Below are 12,954 nucleotides of genomic sequence, written 5' to 3' on the forward strand. Positions count from 1 at the left end.
AGAGAGTCAGGAGGCTGAGGGAACAATGTTATGATGTACATTTGAATGCAGGGTTATACAGGTAAAGCTGACTGGAGACTGGCTTCAACACCATCAATGCAGGTAAAGCTGACTGGAGACTGGCTTCAACACCATCAATGCAGGTAAAACTGACTGGAGACTGGCTTCAACACCATCAATGCAGGTAAAGCTGACTGGAGACTGGCTTCAACACCATCAATACAGGTAAAGCTGACTGGAGACTGGCTTCAACACCATCAATGCAGGTAAAGCTGACTGGAGACTGGCTTCAACACCATCAATACAGGTAAAGCTGACTGGAGACTGGCTTCAACACCATCAATGCAGGTAAAACTGACTGGAGACTGGCTTCAACACCATCAATGCAGGTAAAGCTGACTGGAGACTGGCTTCAACACCATCAATGCAGGTAAAGCTGACTGGAGACTGGCTTCAACACCATCAATGCAGGTAAAGCTGACTGGAGACTGGCTTCAACACCATCAATGCAGGTAAAGCTGACTGGAGACTGGCTTCAACACCATCAATACAGGTAAAGCTGACTGGAGACTGGCTTCAACACCATCAATACAGGTAAAGCTGACTGGAGACTGGCTTCAACACCATCAATGCAGGTAAAGCTGACTGGAGACTGGCTTCAACACCATCAATGCAGGTAAAGCTGACTGGAGACTGGCTTCAACACCATCAATACAGGTAAAGCTGACTGGAGACTGGCTTCAACACCATCAATGCAGGTAAAGCTGACTGGAGACTGGCTTCAACACCATCAATGCAGGTAAAGCTGACTGGAGACTGGCTTCAACACCATCAATACAGGTAAAGCTGACTGGAGACTGGCTTCATCACCATCAATACAGGTAAAGCTGACTGGAGACTGGCTTCAACACCATCAATGCAGGTAAAGCTGACTGGAGACTGGCTTCAACACCATCAATGCAGGTAAAGCTGACTGGAGACTGGCTTCAACACCATCAATGCAGGTAAAGCTGACTGGAGACTGGCTTCAACACCATCAATACAGGTAAAGCTGACTGGAGACTGGCTTCAACACCATCAATGCAGGTAAAGCTGACTGGAGACTGGCTTCAACACCATCAATGCAGGTAAAGCTGACTGGAGACTGGCTTCAACACCATCAATACAGGTAAAGCTGACTGGAGACTGGCTTCAACACCATCAATGCAGGTAAAGCTGACTGAAGACTGGCTTCAACACCATCAATGCAGGTAAAGCTGACTGGAGACTGGCTTCAACACCATCAATGCAGGTAAAGCTGACTGGAGACTGGCTTCAACACCATCAATGCAGGTAAAGCTGACTGGAGACTGGCTTCAACACCATCAATGCAGGTAAAACTGACTGGAGACTGGCTTCAACACCATCAATGCAGGTAAAGCTGACTGGAGACTGGCTTCAACACCATCAATGCAGGTAAAACTGACTGGAGACTGGCTTCAACACCATCAGTGGGCGTTGTCTGTCTGTTGTAATATAGACTCAGAGGTCTAGTTTAGATTGAAATACCAATTGAAACTGATATCACCCTCCATTGTAAGACACAGATACACACACCACACAAGCACGCACGCAAAACGCACACACACACGCCAACAAACTCCCAGACACCATATCCATGATTATATCAGCCCAATGTATCTCTGGAATGTGCAGCACCACACCAAGTACAGTGTTTATGTTAAAGCACATCCCAGTTAGAAGCAATGGGGGAAACTGTTCAGAATGCTAGCCACGAGAATCCACTATTAACCAGTGTCCTCTAGACTCCAAGCCACTGCGCTGCGAGGGACAGATAAAATACTGTCAAGCCAAAGCTGAAAGACAACTGACAACCCTCTCCAGTGGTTAAAAAGCGATGTGTGAAATTTTAATGAATAACAGTGTCCCTGTGCACTGTGGGGGAGGGGGAGCAACGCCACTGTCGATCCTCACCTCTCCGTTATTTATATTCATCGATCCACCGGGGCCTGCATGGGACACCGTTTGACGACTTTGTTTTTTTATCGACAATGGTCCGCAATTCCTTCTATGTCAATTATATTGACTACTTCAGGTTGACTGGACGTAATGAGGATCTGTGGTGTAGTTGATGCTTGATCGGCCCCCTTTAACCCCCCCTCGCCCAACCTCTCTCACCCCCCCATCTCACCCACCCTCTCTCGCCCCCCATCTCACCCACCCACCCTCTCTCGCCCTCTCCCTCTCACCCACCCTCTCTCGCCCACCCTCTCTCGCCCCCCCTCTCACCCACCCTCTCTCGTCCTCCCCCTCTCACCCAACCTCTCTCGCCCCCCCCCCCTCTCACCCACTCCCCCCCTCTCACCCAACCTCTCTCGCCCCCCCCCCCCCCCCCCCCTCTCACCCATCCTCTCTCGCCCACCCTCTCTCGCCAACCCTCTCACGCCACCCCCAGGTCGGAGTGAGTTACACACCAATGATTTTCTGATTAACCCTGTTAGCTGAGGGGTTCACCGAGGGGTTCACCCATGCCCCCACTAGCACAGGGGCATGGATGTGGGAGTCGTTGGAAGGGTCCAGTGAGTGTCTGAGTCTGGCTGTGCTGACTGCTGATAGGATGATGTCTTAATAATGGAAGATGATGGCTTTATTCTTTGCCTGATAACCCCACACGGGGACCTGTAGAAACATTGTATTTTAGCAACATGTGGCGGCCATTTTGAATAGATTTTAACTAGGTCTAATATACTCTCAATGGGGATGCTTTGGGTGAATCTGACGATTGATCGCGTCTGTGTTGACCTTGATGGAGGACTCTGTTTACTCACCACGTTAAAGGACTGTGTTACTCCTTCTGTCTGTCTCTTTGTCTCAGTCTTTCTCTGTTTCCCTCCTCTCATTCCAGGTGGTGCAGATGATAACCTGATCGAAGGAGGAGAGATGAAGTTTGTGTGTAAACCTGGAGCCAGGAACATCACAGTGATCTTCCAGCCTCTCCTCAGGTAGGACTTACTAACCACACACACACACACACACACACACACACACACACACACACACACACACACACACACACACACACACACACACACACACACACACACACACACTGATTTAATAATATGTGGCCATGGTCAATATGCACTGAAGGGCACTAGAGGGGAGACAATGGCCTTCCATCATACCAGTCACAGAGAACAAGACAGATCTTCCCTCAGACAGCAACTACTTCCCTACGCTGTTCATGTTGATTCCTTTTGACGTAATTTTCCCTAAAAGCCTTTAGTTTAGTCCAATCCACATTACATTTTCCCTTTCAATGTCTTATAAGATCATTGGTCTGGTCCACTATGTATAGTCAATGTGAGGGGACATCCATGATCCAAACCATGGGCAGCACTCAGACTGGAGCATGACTCTAAACCAGTAGAATGGCTACCAATTAGATTATATCCATTACATCCTTTTAGTAATCCTCCCATTGATTATACTCTACCGCTTTCATAGATGGATAGTCCATCTCCCCCAAACCCCCACAATAAGGGAGATGATAGCCTACATTTTGAGTGTGCTTCCTATCTGATATTTACGTTTTTTTTTAAATGGTCATAATCCAAATGATAGGCCTACATTTTCGCTGTGCTTCTTTTCTGATATTTGTGGTTTTTAATATTTATGCTTAGCAATATTCCAGAATGTAATGTAATCTACCGCAGTGATTAGTATTGCCTACAGTGACAGTGTACTGTACTGTATATAACACAGTGTCCCCAAAGACTTGTGGAAATCCAATTTTCAAACAGCCTAATTAGATTGACCTTCCTTGCAGTGATGAATCACCAGGGCTTCCATTAAACTGTAATATTTCCCCTTACTTAGACTTGGAGCCAGTTGGTGCTGTACTGTACTGTAGGGCTACTGTGTGTGTGTGTGTGTGTGCCCCATTGTTGAACGCAAATGTCCTTTCCTCGTACAGAAGTGAACTACACCCTATCTCATTGAGACAGACGCCCCGGGTAGGGTCTGTGGTATGGTCTGTGGAAGGTCTGGGTAGGGGCTGTGGAAGGTCTGGGTAGAGGCTGTGGAAGGTCTGTGGTATGGTCTGTGGAAGGTCTGGGTAGGGGCTGTGGAAGGGCTGGGTAGGGGCTGTGGAAGGTCTGGGTAGGGGCTGTGGAAGGTCTGGGTAGGGGCTGTGGAAGGTCTGGGTAGGGGCTGTGGAAGGCCTGGGTAGGGGCTGTGGAAGGCCTGGGTAGGGGCTGTGGAAGGTCTGGGTAGGGGCTGTGGAAGGTCTGGGTAGGGGCTGTGGAAGGTCTGGGTAGGGGCTGTGGAAGGGCTGGGTGTGGGCTGTGGAAGGGCTGGGTAGGGGCTGTGGAAGGGCTGGGTAGGGGCTGTGGAAGGGCTGGGTAGGGGCTGTGGAAGGTCTGGGTAGGGGCTGTGGAAGGGCTGGGTAGGGGCTGTGGAAGGGCTGGGTAGGGGCTGTGGAAGGGCTGGGTAGGGGCTGTGGAAGGGCTGGGTAGGGGCTGTGGAAGGTCTGTGTAGAGATACTTAACAGTGAGTGGCTGCTGCCGTTCCCTTGTTGTCAGTAATGGATCAAATCAATCCCACTAAATCATCTCTCTCTCTCTCTCTCTCTCTCTCGCTCTCGCTCTCGCTCTCGCTCTCTCTCGCTCTCGCTCTCTCTCTCGCTCTCTCTCTCGCTCTCTCTCTCTCTCACTCTCTCTCACTCTCTCTCTCTCCCTCTCTCTCTCCCTCTCTCTCGCCCTGTGCGTGAGTGCACGTGTGTGTGTGTGCCCCTCTGAACTGGCAGTGCCAACAGAGCTGTGTCACTACTCACTGGCAGATGGCTTTCTAATGTCTGTGTAGAGACCCAGCCCTGGCACCTTTGATAGAAGCCACTTTAATACCCACTGATACAGCTTATGGCTGTTTTTAATAGCAACTCACATAACAGGTAAGTGAGTAACACTGCATAGGAAATAAATGGAGTGTAGTGGTGAGGGGGATGGGGGGAGTAGTGAGGGGGATGGGGCGGGTGGTGAGGGGGATGGGGGGGGGTAATAGTGTGTGTGTGGAATACAGGTCTTCACGGAACCACTTACAGTTGAAGTCGGAAGTTTACATACACTTGGGTTGGAGTCATTAAAACTCGTTTTTCAACCAGTCAACAAATTTCTTGTTTACAAACTATAGTTTTGGCAAGTCGGTTAAGACCTCTACTTTGTGCATGATACACGTAATTGGTAATGCTACCAAATGCTAATTGAGTGTATGTAAACTTCTGACCCACTGGGAATGTGATGAAAGAAATAAAAGATGAAATAAATCATTCTCTCTACTATTATTCTGACATTTCACATTCTTAAAATAAAGTGGTGATCCTAACTGACCTAAGACAAGGAATTTTTACTAGGATTAAATGTCAGGAATTGTGAAAAACTGAGTTTAAATGTATTTGGCTAAGGTGTATGTAAACTTCCGACTTCAACTGTACAGTTGTGGCCAAAAGTTGAGAATGACACAAATATACATTTTCAGAAAGTCTGCTGCCTCAGTTTGTATGATGGCAATTTGCATATACTCCATGTTATAAATGTTATATATGAATGCTATATATGAATGTTATAAAGAGTGATCAGATGAATTGCAATGAATTGCAAAGTCCCTCTTTGCCATGCAAATGAACTGAATCCCCCCAAAACATTTCCACTGCATTTCAGCCCTGCCACAAAAGGACCAGCTGACATCATGTCAGTGATTCTCTCGTTAACACAGGTGTGAGTGTTGACGAGGACAAGGCTGGAGATCACTCTGTCATGCTGATTGAGTTCGAATAACAGACTGGAAGCTTCAAAAGGACGGTGGTGCTTGGAATCATTGTTCTTCCTCTGTCAACCATGGTTGACGTGCCGTCATCATTGCTTTGCACAAAAAGGGCTTCACAGGCAAGGATATTGCTGCCAGTAAGATTGCACCTAAATCAACCATTTATCGGATCATCAAGAACTTCAAGGAGAGCGGTTCAATTGTTGTGAAGAAGGCTTCAGGGCCGCCAAGAAAGTCCAGCATGCGCCAGGACCATCTCCTAAAGTTGATTCAGCTGCGGGATCGGGGCACCACCAGTACAGAGCTTGCTCAGGAATGGCAGCAGGCAGGTGTGAGTGCATCTGCACGCACAGTGAGGCGAATACTTTTGGAGGATGGCCTGGTGTCAAGAAGGGCAGCAAAGAAGCCACTTCTCTCCAGGAAAAACATCAGGGACAGACTGATATTCTGCAAAAGGTACAGGGATTGGACTGCTGAGGACTGGGGTAAAGTCATTTCCTCTGATGAATCCCATTTCCGATTGTTTGGGGCATCCAGAAGAAAGCTTGTCCGGAGAAGACAAGGTGAGCTCTACCATCAGTCCTGTGTCATGCCAACAGTAAAGCATCCTGAAACCATTCATGTGTGGGGGTTGCTTCTCAGCCAAGGGAGTGAGCTCACTCACAATTTTGCCTAAGAACACAGCCATGAATAAAGAATGGTACCAACACATCCTCCGAGAGCAACTTCTCCCAACCATCCAGGAACAGTTTGGTGACGAACAATGCCTTTTCCAGCATGATGGAGCACCTTGCCATAAGGCAAAACTAAGTGGCTCGGGGAACAAAACATCGATATTTGACACTTATGAAATGCTTGTAATTATACTTCAGTATTCTATAGTAACATCTGACAAAAATATCTAAAGACACTGAGGCAGCAGACTTTGTGAAAATGTATATTTGTGTCATTCTCAAAACTTTTGGCCACGACTGTACACCCGAGACCCGATACAGGACTCGAGCGGGTCCGGATCCAGAATCCTAAATAATGTCACGTCTCTGATATGATTGTCATTTAAACTGACTTGTGTCCAGAAGGACCCGTACAGATCCGAAAGCAACTGCTGCAGGAGAGAGACATTTTATCGTTCATGCTGCTGCTCTTGCTTTTCACGAGAGTGGAGCGTGGCGGTTGTTGTTGTTGGCCAATCAGGAGGCTGGAATTAAAATGACATAATTAAAAGTTAAAGGGGAATGATTAAAGGGAATTAAAGGGGAACCACATCCAAGAGCCAACAGGTAGGCTGCTACTTAATATTCTGCAGGGTGGTGTTGTTATTTGTAACAGTAGGATTTGAATGCTCATTCACTGCAGCTTCAGTTAGCCTAGCTAGCTAACGTTAGCTAGCTTAACTAGCTTTTCCCGTTTTGATGTAGTCAAGACAGGTACTATGTTATCATATTTGATAATAAATAACCTAGCTATGGCAGCTATTTGTCCACTATAGCACGAGTCGGCTTGGTTGGTTCCCTCCTCCCCGTGTCACTCACTCACAGTAAGGCTCCGCTCTAGAAGACGGGGGAGGAGCCGATCTCCCTCTTGCACTTTATCAGCTCCGGTTAATAAAGTAGCTTAAAACGTTTTATTCTCTGCTGCTTCCCTCACTCAGATTGGACCGACTCTAGATCTGACCAGATTTATACGGAATGGGTCTAGTTGTCATCTGGTCCATTTGGAACAGGTGTCTACTTAAAAACATTTTTTTAATGCAAATCGGGTCCGGGTGGGAAAGCCCCAGGTCCATTTCGGAACGGGTCCAACTGTTTGGACCCGTGTGTGTGTGTGTGTGTGTGTGTGTTGATCAATACTGTAGCGTAGGTGTAATTTGTGGTTGATAGCAGGGCTGGGCATTGTAAAAGAGTGACTGGAGAATTGGTTGTGTGAATTGATTGTGCTATAGTATATGTCCAGGCCTCTGTGACTGTGATATGTATATGGATACTGTTATAGGGTGGTCTAGCCCTTAAGGCTATATGGATCAATACACTGTATAGCTCTCTGCTTTTCTATACAAACAACTTGTATATCACTGGTATACACTAGCTAAATATACTGACTCCTGTTCCTATCTGCTGTGTATTGGTGCAGGGGGGAGAGAAAGTGTTTTTCTAAGTATCAATTGTCAGCGGAAGGATCGATGGGGAAGTTTTATAAAGGGCTGTGTGTTTTCATTTAATGGGGGGTGTTTGGAGCTCCATAGTAAACGGCTGTGTGTGAGCTACAGAACATCGATCAGGCTGAAAGAGGAGCTAGACTGCAGCAGCAGTCATAGTGTGTGTTGTTTTGTTTGTTCTGTGCCAACATGCAGGCAATTCTTCCAGACACACACACACACACACACACACACACACACACACACACACACACACACACACACACACACACACACACACACACACACACACACACACACACACACACACACACACACACCGAGTGCAGCGGGTGCAGAAGGGGAGTTGGTGCAGGTAGGAGGTAATTTAGTTTGACTTGTGGGGGTTTCCTGCTGACATTTAAGTGGTATTTAAACCCTGTGCCCTGACCGGCATTGGCATTTTGAAAAGGGACGACTCGGCGCCCGCTCCCTAATCTCTCCCTCTCCACCATCCTCTCTGCCCGCGGATGATGAGCCCTGGCACTGGTGTGTCTGTCTGTGTGTCCTGTGTTTGAGCAGCTGCCCGTCTTCAGTGGATAAGGGTTGGTTGTAGGGCTGCTGTGTAAATGTGAAGATGACAGAGCAGTGTAGAGGAATTATCACTGAGGCATCCAAACTGTGGCTGTCTCTTTTGGCCCACCAACAGTCAGTCTTTCCCCTCTCTCATCTTCTACCCACGTCCCCTATCTGTATCAGTATCAGACCAGTCCCTAACCCACCTCTGTGCTACATCAGTCAGTCCCTAACCCACCTCTATGGTGCATCAGTCTCTATCTAGTCCCTAACCCACCTCTATGCTGCATCAATCCAGTCCCTAACCCACCTCTATGCTGCATCAATCCAGTCCCTAACCCACCTCTATGCTGCATCAATCCAGTCCCTAACCCACCTCTATGCTGCATCAGTCCCCAACCACCTCTATGCTGCATCAGTCCCCAACCACCTCTATGCTGCATCAGTCCCTAACCCACCTCTATGCTACATCAGTCCCTAACCCACCTCTATGCTGCATCAATCCAGTCCCTAACCCACCTCTATGCTGCATCAGTCCCCAACCCATCTCTATGCTGCATCAGTCCCCAACCACCTCTATGCTGCATCAGTCCCTAACCCACCTCTATGCTACATCAGTCCCTAACCCACCTCTATGCTGCATCAGTCCCCAACCACCTCTATGCTGCATCAGTCCCCAACCCACCTCTATGCTGCATCAGTCCCCAACCACCTCTATGCTGCATCAGTCCCCAACCCACCTCTATGCTGCATCAGTCCCCAACCCACCTCTGTGCTGCATCAATCTAGTCCCTAACCACATCTATGCTGCATCAGTCCCCAACCACCTCTATGCTGCATCAGTCCCCAACCCACCTCTATGCTGCATCAGTCCCCAACCCACCTCTGTGCTGCATCAATCTAGTCCCTAACCACATCTATGCTGCATCAGTCCCCAACCACCTCTATGCTGCATCAGTCCCCAACCCACCTCTATGCTGCATCAGTCCCCAACCCACCTCTGTGCTGCATCAATCTAGTCCCTAATCCACCTCTATGCTGCATCAGTCCCTAACCACCTCTATGCTGCATCAGTCCCCAACCCACCTCTATGCTGCATCAGGCCCTAATCCACCTCTATACTGCATCAGTCCCTAACCACATCTATGCTGCATCAGTCCCTAACCACATCTATGCTGCATCAGTCCCCAACCCACCTATATACTGCATCAGTCCCCAACCCACCTCTATGCTGCATCAGTCCCTAACCACCTCTATGCTGCATCAGTCCCCAACCCACCTATATACTGCATCAGTCCCCAACCCACCTATATACTGCATCAGTCCCTAACCCACCTCTATGCTGCATCAGTCCCCAACCCACCTCTATGCTGCATCAGTCCCCAACCCACCTCTATGCTGCATCAGTCCCTAACCCATCTCTATACTGCATCAGTCCCTAACCACCTCTATGCTGCATCAGTCCCTAACCCACCTCTATGCTGCATCAGTCCCTAACCACCTCTATACTGCATCAGTCCCTAACCACCTCTATACTGCATCAGTCCCTAACCACCTCTATACTGCATCAGTCCCTAACCCACCTCTATACTGCATCAGTCCCTAACCCACCTCTATACTGCATCAGTCTCAGTCCCTAACCCACCTCTATGCTGCATCCATCTCAGTCCCTAACCCACCTCTATGCTGCATCAGGCCCTAACCCACCTCTATGCTGCATCAGTCCCTAACCCACCTCTATGCTGCATCAGTCCCTAACCCACCTCTATGCTGCATCAGGCCCTAATCCACCTCTATGCTGCATCAGTCCCTAACCACCTCTATGCTGCATCAGTCCCTAACCCACCTCTATGCTGCATCAGTCCCTAACCCACCTCTATGCTGCATCAGGCCCTAATCCACCTCTATGCTGCATCAGTCCCTAACCCACCTCTATGCTGCATCAGTCCCTAATCCACCTCTGTGCTGCATCAGTCCCTAACCCACCTCTATGCTGCATCAGTCCCTAACACATCTCTATGCTGCATCAGTCTCAATCTAGTCCCTAACCCACCTCTATGCTGCATCAATCCAGTCCCTAACCCACCTCTGTGCTGCATCAGTCCCTAACCCACCTCTGTGCTGCATCAGTCCCTAACACATCTCTATGCTGCATTAGTCTCAATCTAATCGCTAACCCATCTCTATGCTGCATCAATCCAGTCCCTAACCACCTCTATGCTGCATCAGTCCCTAACCCACCTCTACGCTGCATCAATCTAGTCCCCAACCCACCTCTATGCTGCATCAGTCCCCAACCCACCTCTACGCTGCATCAATCTAGTCCCTAACCCACCTCTATGCTACATCAGTCTAGTCCCTAACCCACCTCTATGCTACATCAATCTAGTCCCTAACCCACCTCTATGCTGCATCAATCTAGTCCCTAACCCACCTCTATGCTGCATCAATCTAGTCCCTAACCCACCTCTATGCTACATCAATCTAGTCCCTAACCCACCTCTATGCTACATCAATCTAGTCCCTAACCCACCTCTATGCCATATCAATCTAGTCCCTAACCCACCTCTATAGTACATCAATCTAGTCCCTAACCCACCTCTATGCTACATCAATCTAGTCCCTAACCCACCTCTATGCTGCATCAATCTAGTCCCTAACCCACCTCTATGCTACATCAATCCAGTCCCTAACCCACCTCTATGCTACATCAATCTAGTCCCTAACCCACCTCTATGCTGCATCAATCTAGTCCCTAACCCACCTCTATGCTGCATCAATCTAGTCCCTAACCCACCTCTATGCTGCATCAATCTAGTCCCTAACCCACCTCTATGCTGCATCAATCTAGTCCCTAACCCACCTCTATGCTACATCAATCTAGTCCCTAACGCACCTCTATGAAATTGGAGGTTCGTAGTTACACAATACATATTGATTTCTAGTTGCCGGGCGGAGTTACACAACAGACACTATTTACATTTTTGTTCCCTCTTGTCTCGCTCCCCTTTTACTTCCAAACACAAGGTATCAATTTCTTGCTTTATTACAAAGCAGTTGAGCCGGTACACTGGGTCGACCCTGGACAGGTACCATGCTGCGTTGAGCCGGTACACTGGGTCGACCCTGGACAGGTACCATGCTGCGTTGAGCCGGTACACTGGGTCGACCCTGGACAGTTACCATGCTGCGTTGAGCCGGTACACTGGGTCGACCCTGGACAGGTACCATGCTGTGTTGAGCCGGTACACTGGGTCAACCCTGGACAGTTACCAGAACTCCTACTCTCTGGATCTCTAACCTGATATTTGGTCCAAAAACTCCCAGATGAAAGTCTAAAAGTTTGAAAGAGAAACAAGTTCAGAACTTCTATATTTTTCTTCCAACAATAGTTCTCCTTAAGAAATGTTTTGGTGATCTTAGAAATCTCACCGTGACTCTGAAAGAGGGTGACACCGGTGGCCAGGGGGGAATTGGCTGTGTACTCTGTACTGTAGGTATTTTTGGATGGGTCATGATAACAAGGTCAGTTACTGTACACTTCAATCAGCTTCACGCCCTAGTCCTTAAGATATGACATGGCAAGCTACCTCACAATGTAACCTCCCAATGAATGGCTGGGCTGTTTGGAATGAGGTCCTCAGGTTGTGACCCTAGGTCCTCAGGAGGGTTCAAATCTCATATAACCATGTTTGAGAACAAGAGAGAGAGCGTCAGGGGAAAGCCTAGTGGTAGAAGACCTACTAGATTGAACTGTGTCCTCTGTCAGGGGTAACTGGTCAATCAGTCAGTCAGTTAGTTGTTCAGTCACTTACACTGTCACTTACCCTCAGCCCTGGGATAGACAGCTCTCTCTGCTGCCACAACGACAACAACAGGTAGAAGAGATGAAACAGAGGGAAGAGGGAGGATAAAGAGACTAGGAGAGAGACAGTACCAGAGGGAGGAGGAGGAAAAGACTAGGAGAGAGACAGTAACAGAGGGAGGAGGAAGAGACTAGGAGAGAGACAGTAACAGAGGGAGGAGGAAGAGACTAGGAGAGAGACAGTAACAGAGGGAAGAGGAAGAGACTAGGAGAGAGACAGTAACAGAGGGAGGAGGAGGAAAAGACTAGGAGAGAGACAGTAACAGAGGGAGGAGGAAGCGACTAGGAGAGAGACAGTAACAGAGGGAGGAGGAAAAGACTAGGAGAGAGACAGTAACAGAGGGAAGAGGAAGAGACTAGGAGAGAGACAGTACCAGAGGGAGGAGGAGGAAAAGACTAGGAGAGAGACAGTAACAGAGGGAGGAGGAAGAGACTAGGAGAGAGACAGTAACAGAGGGAGGAGGAAAAGACTAGGAGAGAGACAGTAACAGAGGGAAGAGGAAGAGACTAGGAGAGAGACAGTACCAGAGGGAGGAGGAGGAAAAGACTAGGAGAG

At 48.4% G+C, this 12,954-nt stretch overlaps 1 protein-coding gene across 1 annotated transcript in view; it reads left to right on the forward strand.

Annotated features, from left to right (window-relative positions):
* Positions 1–12,954, forward strand: part of LOC120042720 (exocyst complex component 4-like) — a gene marked incomplete at both ends in the record, with an annotated part of 113,055 nt that overhangs the window by 64,327 nt on the left and 35,774 nt on the right. The window contains one exon of the mRNA XM_038987521.1: positions 2,906–3,002. Coding sequence (XP_038843449.1) covers positions 2,906–3,002 — 97 coding nt within the window. The remainder of the gene's footprint in view (positions 1–2,905; positions 3,003–12,954) is intronic.

This window comes from Salvelinus namaycush, unplaced genomic scaffold (assembly GCF_016432855.1).
Source record: "Salvelinus namaycush isolate Seneca unplaced genomic scaffold, SaNama_1.0 Scaffold754, whole genome shotgun sequence".
Lineage (NCBI taxonomy): Eukaryota > Metazoa > Chordata > Actinopteri > Salmoniformes > Salmonidae > Salvelinus > Salvelinus namaycush.